The sequence below is a fragment of the Manis pentadactyla genome, chromosome 4 (genome assembly GCF_030020395.1).
Source record: "Manis pentadactyla isolate mManPen7 chromosome 4, mManPen7.hap1, whole genome shotgun sequence".
Lineage (NCBI taxonomy): Eukaryota > Metazoa > Chordata > Mammalia > Pholidota > Manidae > Manis > Manis pentadactyla.
Window position 1 is genome coordinate 26,970,748 of NC_080022.1, and position 12,866 is coordinate 26,983,613.

Genomic DNA, 12,866 nt, shown 5'->3' on the forward strand with positions numbered 1-12,866 from the left:
AAAAGAAATTGAAATTTTTTTTCTGTTTAAAGTTAATGCACTCTGCTTTGATTTTTATTTATGTTACTCAATGTTATCATGTTTGTTTACCCTTACTGGTCTTTTTAACTCCATCTAAATCATCTTCCTAGTAAGACTTTATTATACTCTTTTGTTCCTTTGGTCTTCCCAACCTTACCAGGTTGATAGTTTTTAGAATTTCGGTTCTAGATTTTTAGTATCCTTGTGTTTGTTTTGTTTTTCTTTTTTTGGTCCTGTTTCAGCTTACAAACTGCCAAACTGCTCACCGTTACCTCCTGTGTCTGTTCCCATGTCTAAGTTTATTTTTCATATAAAATTTCTGAAGCCTAGATCCCTGAGATTTTTTTTTTTTAGAGCCATATGATTATATTACACAATAAGATAAACATAATTAAAAGAAAATGAGAAGAATGAAATGTTTCCCTGTCAAATTGATACTCCCATACATTATTGCTGAGAGTATAAACTGGTACTTATTTCCTAGAAGTCCCTGAGATTTTTTATTAGTCATATTTAGATGAGTTTGTCTTGATATAAATTTTGAGTTCTTTCCTTCAGTATTTTAGAAGTGTGATTCCTTCGTCTTCTTTCATAGAAGGATACTACTAAGAAACCTAATGTTAGTCTGATTCTTGTTCCTTTGCAATTGATCTGCTGTTACTCTCCGGGAACTTTCAGAATTTTTGCTTTTCTTAGATGGTCTTAAGCGTCTTCCACTGCATTGTTTCTGATTGTATGTTTTCCTTACTAATCAGTGAGTTCTTACATCTTTCTTTAATTCTGGTCTATTTATTCTCATTTATTTCTTCAAATAATTCCTCCTCCACTTTTTTCCCTTTTCTTCTAGGACTCCATTTATCAAATGTTGCCACTTTTACTCTGCCCCTGGACTGTTCTGTGTGTGTGTGTGTACACACACACACACACATGCCTCTTTCACCCCTTCCTGCTTCATTTTGATAAAGGCTCTAGGAATGACACTCCAGCTCACTGGTTGATTTTGACCTTATCATTTCCTCTATCCCATTAATTATATTTTTCAGGCATAATATTTCCACTTGGTTCTTGTTCCTTGTTGTATTGTTAATATTTCCCTGTATATTTATTTTGCTTTATTTTCAATTCTTTAAAAACATTTTTATATTGAAACTTAAAATCTGAATTCTTTAGCTCCTTTTGTAACTTGACTAACAAAATGTTAAAATTTTAACTTCCATCACTTTATTTGATGGAGTTTATAGACTGTTAGAATGGAATCAGAGAAGAATACTCTAGTTTAGGTAGCATTTGTAGAAGAATAGTTAAACTTGCTTTCTTTCTTGCAGTATAAAAACCTTACTGGTAAGTCATGTCCCCTGCAACATGAGTGTGTACACAGTAAAAGTTCTCTTCTCCCCACACATAAATACCACTAATAAAATTGTTTCATAGTCTGAACTAATACTGAAATTGTGTACATCCTTTACCAACTCTACAGTAATTTCAGAGAAGTAATTGGTCATTGTGAAAGATTAAAACTGTGTAATGTAAGTGTGGTTCAACAGTCACATAGTCTAATTTACATCCATTTGTATCAAAGCACCTGTGTTGTTTATTGTCTTTTGTCCTAGAGAGTATGATTTTATTCTTTTTAAACTGTGCACCTAATGTGTATACAATAAATTAAAATAAATGCATAGCAATATTTCCATGACACTTATTTCAGCAAATATCAAATACAGTTTAACCACGAGTAAATGTGATTAAAATCTTGACTTTGAAATACATTATAGCGTGGGATTTGACTTGAGGCTTTCAACACTTAAAATGAAGTGTCTGTTTCATATGCACCCCTATGTTTATCGCAGCACTGTTTACAATAGCCAAGATATGGAAGCAATGTAAGTGTCCATCAGTAGTTGAATGGATAAAGAAGATGTGGTAAATATACACAATGGAATACTATTCAGCCACAAAAAAGAAATCCTACCATTTGCAACAACATGGATGGAGCTAGAGGGTATTATGCCCAGTGAAATAAGCCAGGCGGAGAAAGACAAGTGCTAAATGATTTCCCTCATTTGTGGAGTATGACAACGAAGCAAAACTGAAGGAACAAAACAGCAGTACACTGACAGACTCCAAGAAGGGACTAGCGGTTACCAAAGGGGAGGGGTGTGGGGAGGGAAGGAAAGGGGATTGAGGGGTATTATGTTTAGTACACATGGTGTGGGGGATCACAGGGAAAACAGTGTAGCACAGAGAAGGCACACAGTGGATCTGTGGCATCTTGCTGCACTGCAATGGGTTATGGGTGGGGACTTGATAATATAGGTAAATGTAGTAACCACATTGTTTTTCATGTGAAACCTTCATAAGAGTGTATATCAATAATACCTTAATAAAAAAATAAGTGCTTAATGATTTAAAAGAAAATTTTTATATTGAGGTACATACATTAAAATGCACAAACCTTAATGTACAGCATGATGCATTTGGACATGTATACAGGCTTGTAAACATCACCCAGATCAAGATACCAAACATTCTTACTAATTTTCTCCCTTCACCTATTTCATCTGCCCCCAAACCCCAACCCCGGCAACCACTAGTCTGTTCTCTGTATTTGTGGTTTTGTTCATTTGCTTTGTTTTTTGATTTCACATATAAGTGAAATCATATGGTATTTGTCTTTGATTTATACCACTTAGCATAGTACCCTGTAGCTCCATCCATGTTGTCACACATGGGAAAGTTTCGTTCTTATGGCTGAATAATTTTCCATTGTGTATATATACTACATCTTTATCTTTCATCTAACAGTGGGCACTTAGGTCTCTTTCAGGTCTTGGCTATTGTAAATAATGCTGTAGTGGACTTAACAGCTGCAATAATATTTTCAAGTTAGTGATTTTGTTTTCTTCAATTCCCAGAAGTGGAATTGCTGGTTCTCATATGGTATATTTTCAAGAAACCTCCATACCGCTTTCCACAGTGGCTGCATCAATTTACAATTGCACAAGCAGTGTATGAGGGCTCCCTTTTCTCCATACCCTCACCTGTTCTTGTTACTTCTTGTCTTGTTGATATTAGCCACTCTGGCTGGTGTGAAGTGGTATCTCATTGTCGTTTTGATTTGTATTTCCCTGATGATTAGTGATGTGGGACATCTTTTCATGTGCCTGTTGGTCATCTGTATGTCTTTTTTTGGAAAAAGGTATATTCAGATCCTCTGCCCTTTTAATCAGATTTTTTTTGGTGCTGAGTTTTTGAATTCTTCATATATTTTGGATATTAGCCCCTTCTCAGATAGATCATTTGCGAATATATTCTCCCATATGGTAGGCTGCCTTTTCACTTTGTTGATGGTTTCCTCCACTGTACAGAAGCTTTTTACTTTGAGGTAGTCTCACTTGTTTATTTTTGCTTTTGTTTCCCTTGCCTGGGGAGACATATCCAGAAAGAAACTACTAATGCCAATGTTCGAGTTTAGGTCCTATGTTTTCTTCTAGGAGTGTTTTTATTTCAGGCCTTATATTTAGTTCTTTCAACCATTTTGAGTTTGGTTTTGTGTATGGTGTAAGACTGATGCAGTTTCATTTTTTTGCAGGTAGCTGTCCAGTTTTCCCAACACTATTTATTGAAGAGACTTTTTTTCTTTTATTTTCTTGCTTCCCTTGTCTCACATTAATTGACCATAAAGGCTTGGGTTTATTTCTGGACTCTGTTCTGTTTCATTGATTTATGTATCTGTTTTTGTGCCAGTACCATTCTGTTCAACTGTAACTTTGTAGCATAGTTTGAAATCAGGAAGTATGATAGCTCCAGCTTTATTCTTTCTCAAGATTGTTTTGGCTATTCAGGGTTTCTGTGGTTCCATACAAATTTTAGGATTATTTTCTCTAGTTCTTGAAAAAAATGTCAATTCCTGATTAGAGTATATGTTTAGTTTGATGTCTCTAGGGCCCAGGGGTTGTACTCCTCAGGCAGCATCTGGTTACTTTGGGCTGTGAGCTCATGTTCCTTCAGAGCACCAGCTCCTCTGTCTGGTAGTATTTATTGGTGGAAAAAAGTCAAGGCCAGGCTGTATCCTGTCCCTCCCAGTGAGCCTTAGGAGAAGGTAATAATGACCTGCAGCAGCGAACAATTACTGTCAACCACTCCACTAGCAACTGCTCAAAGATTTACCTTCAGACCCTGAGGAACAAGCGCAGTTCCTAGTTGTCCAGCCCTGGACTTGGGAGGGAGAAAGGATTCTAGTCCAAGAGCAGCTGCCGTGCTCCCTTCCCCCCAGCAGAGATTTCGGGCTGCCTTGATAGTGTCCCACCGGCACCAGTGACTTGGCTGACTGTCCCATACAGCAAGAGTAGACATCTCCCTGGGGTCCTACCTCCCCTTCCAGTTTATGGCAACCTTCAGTCTCCTAGCAGTTCCTACAGGAGTTGGGGTAATTCCTGTTGGTTTTTGGTGGTAGTTGCTCAGATTTATGTTAGCCCCTAATGTATATTATTTTTCTAGGGATAATTTTTAGGAAAGGGAGCCAGTAGCCTGTGCTACTTCGTTGTCTTAATAGGAACCAAAGCCCCCAGCATATCTTTGCTGTCCTTTTATTTTCAAACTATGTTACATTGTAGGTGTCTCTCTTACAGTTTTACAAATTATATCCAACCTATTAACTTCTGTTTGGATGTGGTGGTGATGGTGGTGGTTTTAATATCTGATCTAGTAACTCTGCCTATTAAGTAGTCAAATTTTAAAAATTGCAGTTGACATACAATATTATACTAGTTTCAGGTGTATTACCTACATTATACATAACAGCTTCAGACAGTTACATACATTACAAAATGCTCACCATGATGTTAGTTCCATCTGTCCCATAGAGTTTAAACATACTGACTGTTCCCTATGCTGCACTTTTCATCACCATGACACTTTTGTTTTATAATTGGAAGTCTGTATCTCTCAAACCCCTTCATTTATTTCACCCAGCACCCCAGCCCCCTCCTCTGTGACAACCACCAGTTCTCTGTATTTATGAGTCTGTTTCTGTTTTTTTTTAGATTACCAATATAAGTGAAGATACAAGGTATTTGCCTTACTCTGACTTGATTTCACTCTCCGTAATACCCTCTAGGTCCATCCATGTTGCTGCAAATGGCAAGATTTCTTTCTTTTTTTTATGGTGAAGATTCCACTGTGTGTATGTACCACATCTTTATCATTCGTCTGTCAGTAGACACGTAGGTTTTTGCTGCATCTTAGCTATTGTAAATAATGCTGCAATGAACATTAGAGTGCATATGTATTTTCAAATTAGTGATTCTGTTTTCTTCAGGTAAATACCCGTAAGTGGAATTAATTGGTTTATATGGTACTTCTAATTTTTTAGGAACCTCCATACTGTTTTGCTATCACAGCTGCACCGATTTTATATTCCCACCAACTGTGTAAAGGTTCCCTTTTCTCCACACCTTTGTCAACACATTTCTTGTCTTTTGGATTGTGGCCATTCTGACTGGTGTGAGGTGATCTGATTGTGGTTTTGATTTGTAGTTCCCTGATGATTACTGATATTGAACACATTTATTTGCATGTGCCTGTTGGCCATCTGTATTTCTTCTTTGGAAAAATAACTGTGCAGGTCTTCTGCCCATTTTCTAATCAGGTTGTTTATTTTTTTTTGGTGTTGAGTTGTATGAGTGCTTTATATGTTTTAGGTATTAACCACTTATTGGATAAATCATTTACGAATATTTTCTTCCATTTGGTAGACTGCCTTTTTGTTCTGTTGGTTTCCTTCACTGTGTAGAACCTTTTCAGTTTAATGTAGTGACTGGTCAGATGTCTAATGTGCTTTTCCCCTCTACTCCTGCTTTCTGTTTGGTTGACTGAAGTATTTTATTTACTTTTCTTTTTTTGTCTGGTTTAGCTGTTACATGTTCTAGTTCTGATTTTTTAGTGGCTTTCTCTATTTATACCATGAATGCCTGACTTAAACTCTCAATTAGCATTTTTATTGTCTTCCCATGGAAGGACCTTAGATTACTTTCATTTCAGTCACTGCCCAACCCTTATCTTACATGTTATTGTTTCGTATTTCAGTTCCATCTCTATATTCTACCCCCAGGTAGTACACCCTGGAAGCTTCCCAGACCAGGTGCCCTTGAAGTGTCAGCTCAGCTCAGCAGCAGCGACACCTGCGGCCTTCTTCCCCTCTTCAGCTGGCATCTCTTGAGAAGCCACCCCTTCCACACCCCAGGGCCGGGTCGGTCTGTGTTAGGCTCTGTTCATCTGGGCGCACTTGAAGGTGCACACCAGCCACTGTTGCCAGGGACTAGACGTGATGACAAGTAAGAGGACACGGGGACTTCGGGAATGCCAAAGCTGATAGTGCTTTTTCAAATAAGAATATGGTATTTAATAACTCCAACCAGTACAATGCTTTAAAGTGCTCCATGCTTTTGAGTGAGCTTGGGATTGTTAAGGTAAGATGGGGATAAAATAGTGTGTCTCAGTATAGCTGAAAGCCAGCTACGCGTGTGGTCACTCTACAGCTTCCTGTTGTTGGCAGCAATCACTGAGGGGCACATAGGGATTATGGGTGGCATGACAGGGACCCCCTTTGTCTGACACATAGCTCTTTGGAACTCATGTACTTTGTTCCCATGCCACAGAATCAGATGGGAGGTTTCTGGGGTATTGCAACCTCCCAGCTCTTCTAGCTCTCATATACCATGTTCCCCTTTCTGTGCTGTTAGTGTTTGTGATAAAAGCGTAAGCTATGGCTCCAGCCTCCTGAACATGCAGGCAAGCAGGACAGTGCTGTGTGGCGTGTGAGAGGTGCCCGAGCCGTCACAGCCTCACACGTTGCCCTAGGTTTCAGAGGGAGAGTGACCCCAGGCTGCAGGGGTTTCCTCGGAGGACAGAGGGCACCACCTGGGCAAAAAGAGTAAACCCGCTCTGATGGGATGGCACTTGATTTGCTTTAAGGCTCCCTCCATCTTGTGTCTCCACCATGGCCTGAGGCCTCCCAGTGCTCCTCTGCATCTGGTCAGCAGACGGAGGGAGTGGGGGTTGCTCGGAAGTTTTTAATAGGTCAGAGCTGAAGGTGGAATGCCTCTCTTCTACCCATACTGTGCAGAAGGCTGGAGAGGTGTATGAGCTGTGTGTCCTGGAAAAGGGCTCTGTTTTAGGGACGGGCTGATGTCTGCTACACCCAAATTCAAGGGATCCCTTGAGGTGACTGATTATGAGACACTAGGTGTCTGGGTCCTTTCCCTCTGTCTACCCAAACCCAGCTGGCTGGCTAGCAAACCTTTTGGAGCTGAGCTGCAAAGGGCTCTCACCCCTTGTCAGGGGCATGGTATGGCTGCACAAACTGAGGAATTAACAAAAAGTCAGTTAAATATTAGAAAATCAACCACTGAGGTGTGGGTTCTAGACATCAATATGTTTTTTTTTAAGTGTTGCCCAGGTGATTTTAATACGCAGCCAGCAGGAGAACCCCTGATGTTGATGCACAGGAATGTGCTGATTGATTAGTTAGAAGCAAGGAGTGAGGGAAATGCCAACTGTGGCCGGGAAGGTTAGACTAGCCCCACAGTGACCCACCAGGCGGTTTACCCACACTGAGAATTGGATGGAAGGCCGCCCAAGGCCTATTCTTCCCAAAAAGCTTGAACGATACCCTCCAATGTCAAACACCCCCAGAAGAGGGGGGTTTTAGCTATTTTGGCAGCATTTGGACATTGAGAAGTGCACACCCCTTTATGGGGAGGCACAAGAGTGGACAGCCAGAGCCTCACCAGTGGAGTCTTGGGTGTTAGGTGGCCACTACCAGCACCAGCCACAAACTGGGAGGTTAGCTATGTGAAAGGGGTCCTCACAGTGGCCCCAGCTTGACCCAAGAATATTAAGGAGCCCTTAAACTAGTCAACACAAAGCAGTTGGGGTGCTGATCCAAGCTCCTCAGACCTCTTCCAGGGGCTGGTGGCACTCAGTGCACACACCTTCTTTCCATGCCTGTGTTCAGAGAACAATCTCTTCAACTGCTTCCATGGATCAGAGGCTCACAGGGAAACTGAAGAACAAGGCTCAGTCTCTCCCCAAGGTGCGGGGCCAGGCTGCCACCTTCCAGCCCTGGGAGTTTGCTTCCGGGTGGCTGTTTCTTCTCTGTACACAGTACCTAGTGGGGTTGGAGAAATGCAAGGATGCCCTCTACTGGCCTGCCTTCTAGCCAGTCTAGAAAATGAAAGACTTGGGAGGCCTTTGTTGGAGAGGGTGGAGGACTGATGAGCCAAGCTGGTCAAGGCAGGATTTCCCAGGCTCCTGAAACTCAGTGTTATTTCAGAAGGGTGCCTTTGAGGCACTTGGAAGTAGCCCAGCTCTAAGCAAGTCCAGGGAATTCTGCCTCTCCATGAGTTTGGCAACAGGAGGGATGTGGCAGTCTTCTCAATGCAAGACTCCAAGCCAGGAGAGCATCAGTTTTCGGGTTTTGTCCTTTTTTTGGTGGGAGGAGTGGGAGATGAAAAATTAGTTTTTATACATCTCAGAAACAGAGATGAAAACATATCCTTCAATGAGTTGTGGCTGAGATAAATGAGATGTAGAAATGAACCTAAAGAAAACAGGAAAAATCTACAAAGCCAGCGAGTTATGAAGTCTGCAGTTCCTTTCCAAATCCTTTCAGGCAGTTCCAACACACTGACCTCACCAAGTCCCGGCCACCGGCCCACCCGCCAACTCCTCTGCAGTCCAACTCGCACAACGAGAAAGCCTTTGCCCTCAGCCTGCCGCACGGTCCCTGGCAGATCTTTCTTACTTCTCTGAATTGTCTCAGCCTCCTTCAAGACGACAGGCAGCTGCTGCCTCCTGTTCAGGAGGTACTGAATACTTCTAGACAAGCAGTTGTGAGTGCGGTCCCCAGACCAGCAGCACAGCATCTCCTGGGAACTTTTAGGCAAATTCTCATGTTCCACCCCAGACCCACTCAGAGACTCAGCAGTGGGGCCCTGCAATCTGTTTTCACAAGTCCTGGTGATTTTGATCCAGACCAAGCACAGGCTTTGTGGGGACTAATTCTATCGTTTACCACCTGTGTGAACTGTTAACTTCTTGCTACACTTCTGTTTCTGTATCTGTAAAAACAGGACCAATACCACCTCCCCTCAGCTGGTTTTTGTGCACAGAGCCTTGGGTAGAGTATGACCTCATGGTCCTCTCCCTATGCCCTTTTCTGGGAGTTCAAGGCTGTACACCAGCCCTCCTCCTGCCCTACATGTCCAGCAAGCTGCCCTACAAACACCACAGTGTTCTGGGGGCATGTGGCCAACTCCTACTGCTTTGGAAATCCAAAAGGGAAGAGCAGGGGCCCAAAATTCTAAAGGCCACACCCTCAGCGTTAGGACACTTTGTCCCCCCCAACTTGGCCATGGGGTGGAGGGGGAGAGCTTGTGAATCATTTTTGTGTTAACAGAAGGTATGGAAGAAAGAAAGGACAGAAAATTCTCCCCAAAAGCCAAACGGGGAGTGGCTGGCCAGCAGGGACCCAGACATGTGCACCCTCCACCAGCAGCAGAGGCAGAATCCCAGCCCCCAGGGCACCACATGCTGACACCAGGCCCACAGCTCCCCTCCTGGGGGCCATCATGTCACACAGGTCGGCAGTGTAGCTAGCACAAGCATACCCCAGCATGTACAATTAAATACCATGTTTAATCATCTCACAACAGACAGTAGTGTAGTAGTGTAAACTCTAAGTTTCTTTTTAAAAAGTGACTCCCCGAAGTTCCTCTCCTCAACACCCAGATACCCAGACATCAGTCAGGGCCAGAGGGACTCAGGAATCTCTGTTCCAAGGAGCCGATGCACACACACTCTAACACACACACACATGCAAGGAACGAGAGAAGACAACAGGCAGACCCAGGAGACTGCAGCGGGGCAGGCGCACACATGCGCTCTCATGCCACAACGTTCCAGTCCATTTGTGGCTGTCTCCTCCGGACACGCGGCATGGTGGCCTGAGCCCGGGAGCAGCAGACTGGTGAGAAGAGGGGAGATAGTCTGCGTCTGGCCTAGCTGCTCAGTCACAACAGCCCAGCAGCTGATGGGGCCCCCTCCATTCCTCAGCCAGCCAGCAATTCCCTTTTCTTGGGCCAGACCCATTTCTGCAGTACCAGCCCAGCATATAGGTGGTAAGGAGAGAGGGGGCCCACTTCCTCTGGACCCAGCAACAGGTGTGCTCCTCAAATAGGAGAACAGAGTGCTGCCCACAGGCAGGCTCTTGTGCAGGGGCTGGCTTTGCTCGGTTCTGCAGCGAGCGAGGTGGGGCACAGCCAGGCCAGAGGGGAGCTGGAGGGAAGGTCAGAGCTGGCTGTGCCTGCCCTTGCAGCAGGGGAGAGGTTTGCGATAAAGGAGGCCCTGAGGTGGGGACATTCAGGGGGTGGAGGAGTTATGGATGGGTTTAAAGAAAACCTCTTGGTTCACAGCTTCGTTCAAGGGTTCCCAGAGAATGTCTCTGGGTTCAAGTACCAGCAGCCCTGGCGGGGGTGCCAGGGTGGAGTGACCAGCAGTTGCTGGGAGAACAGCTGCCACAGACATGGGAGGTACGAGAACCAGCCTGGAGATGCTCTAGGCCCTGGTACTGCCCACCCCAACCCTGAGGGGACAGGCCAGGAGGCTACAAGATCTCCTCCCGTGGGCTCCTGGTCTTCAGCGCGGTCTGCCCGTTGGGCACAGAGCCATTCTGACCATGCAGGAGTTTGCCCTTCTCTCGGTCTGGCCACGTGAAGATGGCGTCGTCGCTGTCTAGCTCCGACTCAGAGTGCATCAAGCTGCTGCTCAGCGCTGGGCCTTTCTGTTTGATGCCTGCAAGGGAGGCAAGGCACCCAGCGTCAGGAGCATGAACCTTCCTCAGCTTGAGCCACACCCTGCACCCTGCCCCAGGCAAAGATGAGCACAGTGACCAGGCTCATGGTCCCCTCCCTGGGCCGGAAGGGGCAGACCCCAGTGCTGGCTTGCTGAACAGCCCTGTAAGTGGGCATTGCAGAGAGGGCAGACCGGAGCCCAACAGACCTGGGTCCCAGTGCCAACTCTTCCTCCCTACTAGCTTTGGTTAGGGCCGTCCAATGACAGTCTGCTCATTCTCTGAAATGTGCAATGTCCTATCATCTCTCTTATCATCAGGGTGGAGTTCCTGGGAGGTAGGCAAGCAAAGGAAAACCCAAGCTCTAGGGAATGGGCTTTTCACTGCACCCCAGCACAGTGTGGATGTAAAGCGCTTGCCAGTTCCCGGCGCTGCTTGGCAAGGGAGGACGCAGCTTCAGCCTAGGCCAGTGTTTGCTCTGGCTTCACCAAGGAGGGGGAGCAGGTCGGAGACTTGGAGAGGTCTCTCCTGCTGGGAGCGCCCGACAGGTGGGGATTCAGATTCAGTCCCACGCCATCAGCTAATCAGAACACACAAACAGGACCCACAGGACGCACTGAAGTCAGAAAAGATGCCTGAGATTCTGCAAGCCTTTGTAATCCCCTCAAGAGCTCTCCCTACAGCTGCAGAGAGGCCATGCTGTAAATTGTGGTCTGGTAATAACTTCTGGGCAAACCCCAGCTACAGCAAGATGGCTGTCCTCTGGCTGATTCAACTATTACTCCAGGAAAAGCAGAGGCAGCCTGAGCTGGCAGCACCAGAGCGGTAACTGGCAGCACTGAGAACCCAGCTCAGCAGTGCTCCAGGCCCGGGCCACCCCACAAACTAACCTGCCTCCTTAGAAAAGTGGCCACCGGGTGAGGTGTGCTTGATCCCTCATCACCCAGCGTTCACTCTCCCTCCTGGTTCCATCTGACCCCCCCAACACCAGAAGGTGTCCTGAGATGAGCCCCTTCTTGGCCAGACATGACTTAAGGCTCTTGCATGCTGAGGACTTCCAGACTCTGACTACCTGTGACTTGACCACATGCTGGGGACCTGCCCAAGCGCTGGCCATCTGTGCAGTGCTCTGCAGCTCAGGCCAAGGAGCTCACCCAGCCTTGTCCATCTCGGGGAACAGTTCTGGGACATGACTGGGACAGCCAGGCCTCCCACTGAGTCTCAGGAAAGCAGCGCAACAGGGTTGGAGAACACCTGCATCCTGGGCTTCCCCAGGGTGGTGGGGAGACAGTGGCCGACATTAGAACCAAGCCCAGGGGAGAGTCAAGGCCCTCAAACCCCCACTCTGCCCCTGTAGATGAAATACTCGCCCCTGCCTCCTTGGTCCTTCCAGCACCCACTCAAAGCTTCCCTTCTTTCCGGAAGTCCTTCTGGGCTACAGCTGTGAAGGACAGGAGCCCAAGGGGAGAGGAGGCCTTGGCTCCACAGCACACAGCACCCCCCGGGGCCCACCCACCATGAGCTCCTGCTCTGCTGGAAACACCGAGGGGACGTCACCCACGGAACAGGACAAGCTGGGACACTGGGTACACCAGTGGGAGCCGGACATACACATTTTCTAGACTCAGCAATTCCATTCCCAGGTCTACACCTACCGGAAGTGCATATGCATGTCCACCAAAGGACATGGACAAGAACATGTACAGCAGCACCCCTCATGACAGCCCAAAATGGAAGAACTCAGTCTCCGTCCACAGTATACCCGAATGAACCCAGCAATGGGACTGACAAAGCAGCGAACAAACCAGCTCCGGCTACAGGGGCAACATGGAAGAACGTCTAAGTGTGACGTTGAGTGCGAGGGGCCAAACACAATGTCCCCATTCACACAAACTGCTCCAAGCTATTAGCAGTAAACTGGAGGTCGGGCAGAGTCAGGGACTGCAAAGAAGCAAAAGGGTCCTGCTGATACAAGGGCATGTTCACTGCTGAGAAC

At 45.8% G+C, this 12,866-nt stretch overlaps 1 protein-coding gene across 3 annotated transcripts in view; it reads right to left on the bottom strand.

Moving 5' to 3' along the window:
- Window positions 1–9,698: 9,698 nt before the first annotated feature.
- KIAA0319L (KIAA0319 like) overlaps window positions 9,699–12,866 on the bottom strand; it is a 128,376-nt gene continuing 125,208 nt past the window's right edge. For all 3 annotated transcript variants that reach the window (XM_036911933.2, XM_036911932.2, XM_036911934.2), the window contains exon 21: window positions 9,699–10,872. In XM_036911933.2, coding sequence (XP_036767828.2) covers window positions 10,685–10,872 — 188 coding nt within the window. In that variant the 3' untranslated portion in view covers window positions 9,699–10,684. The remainder of the gene's footprint in view (window positions 10,873–12,866) is intronic.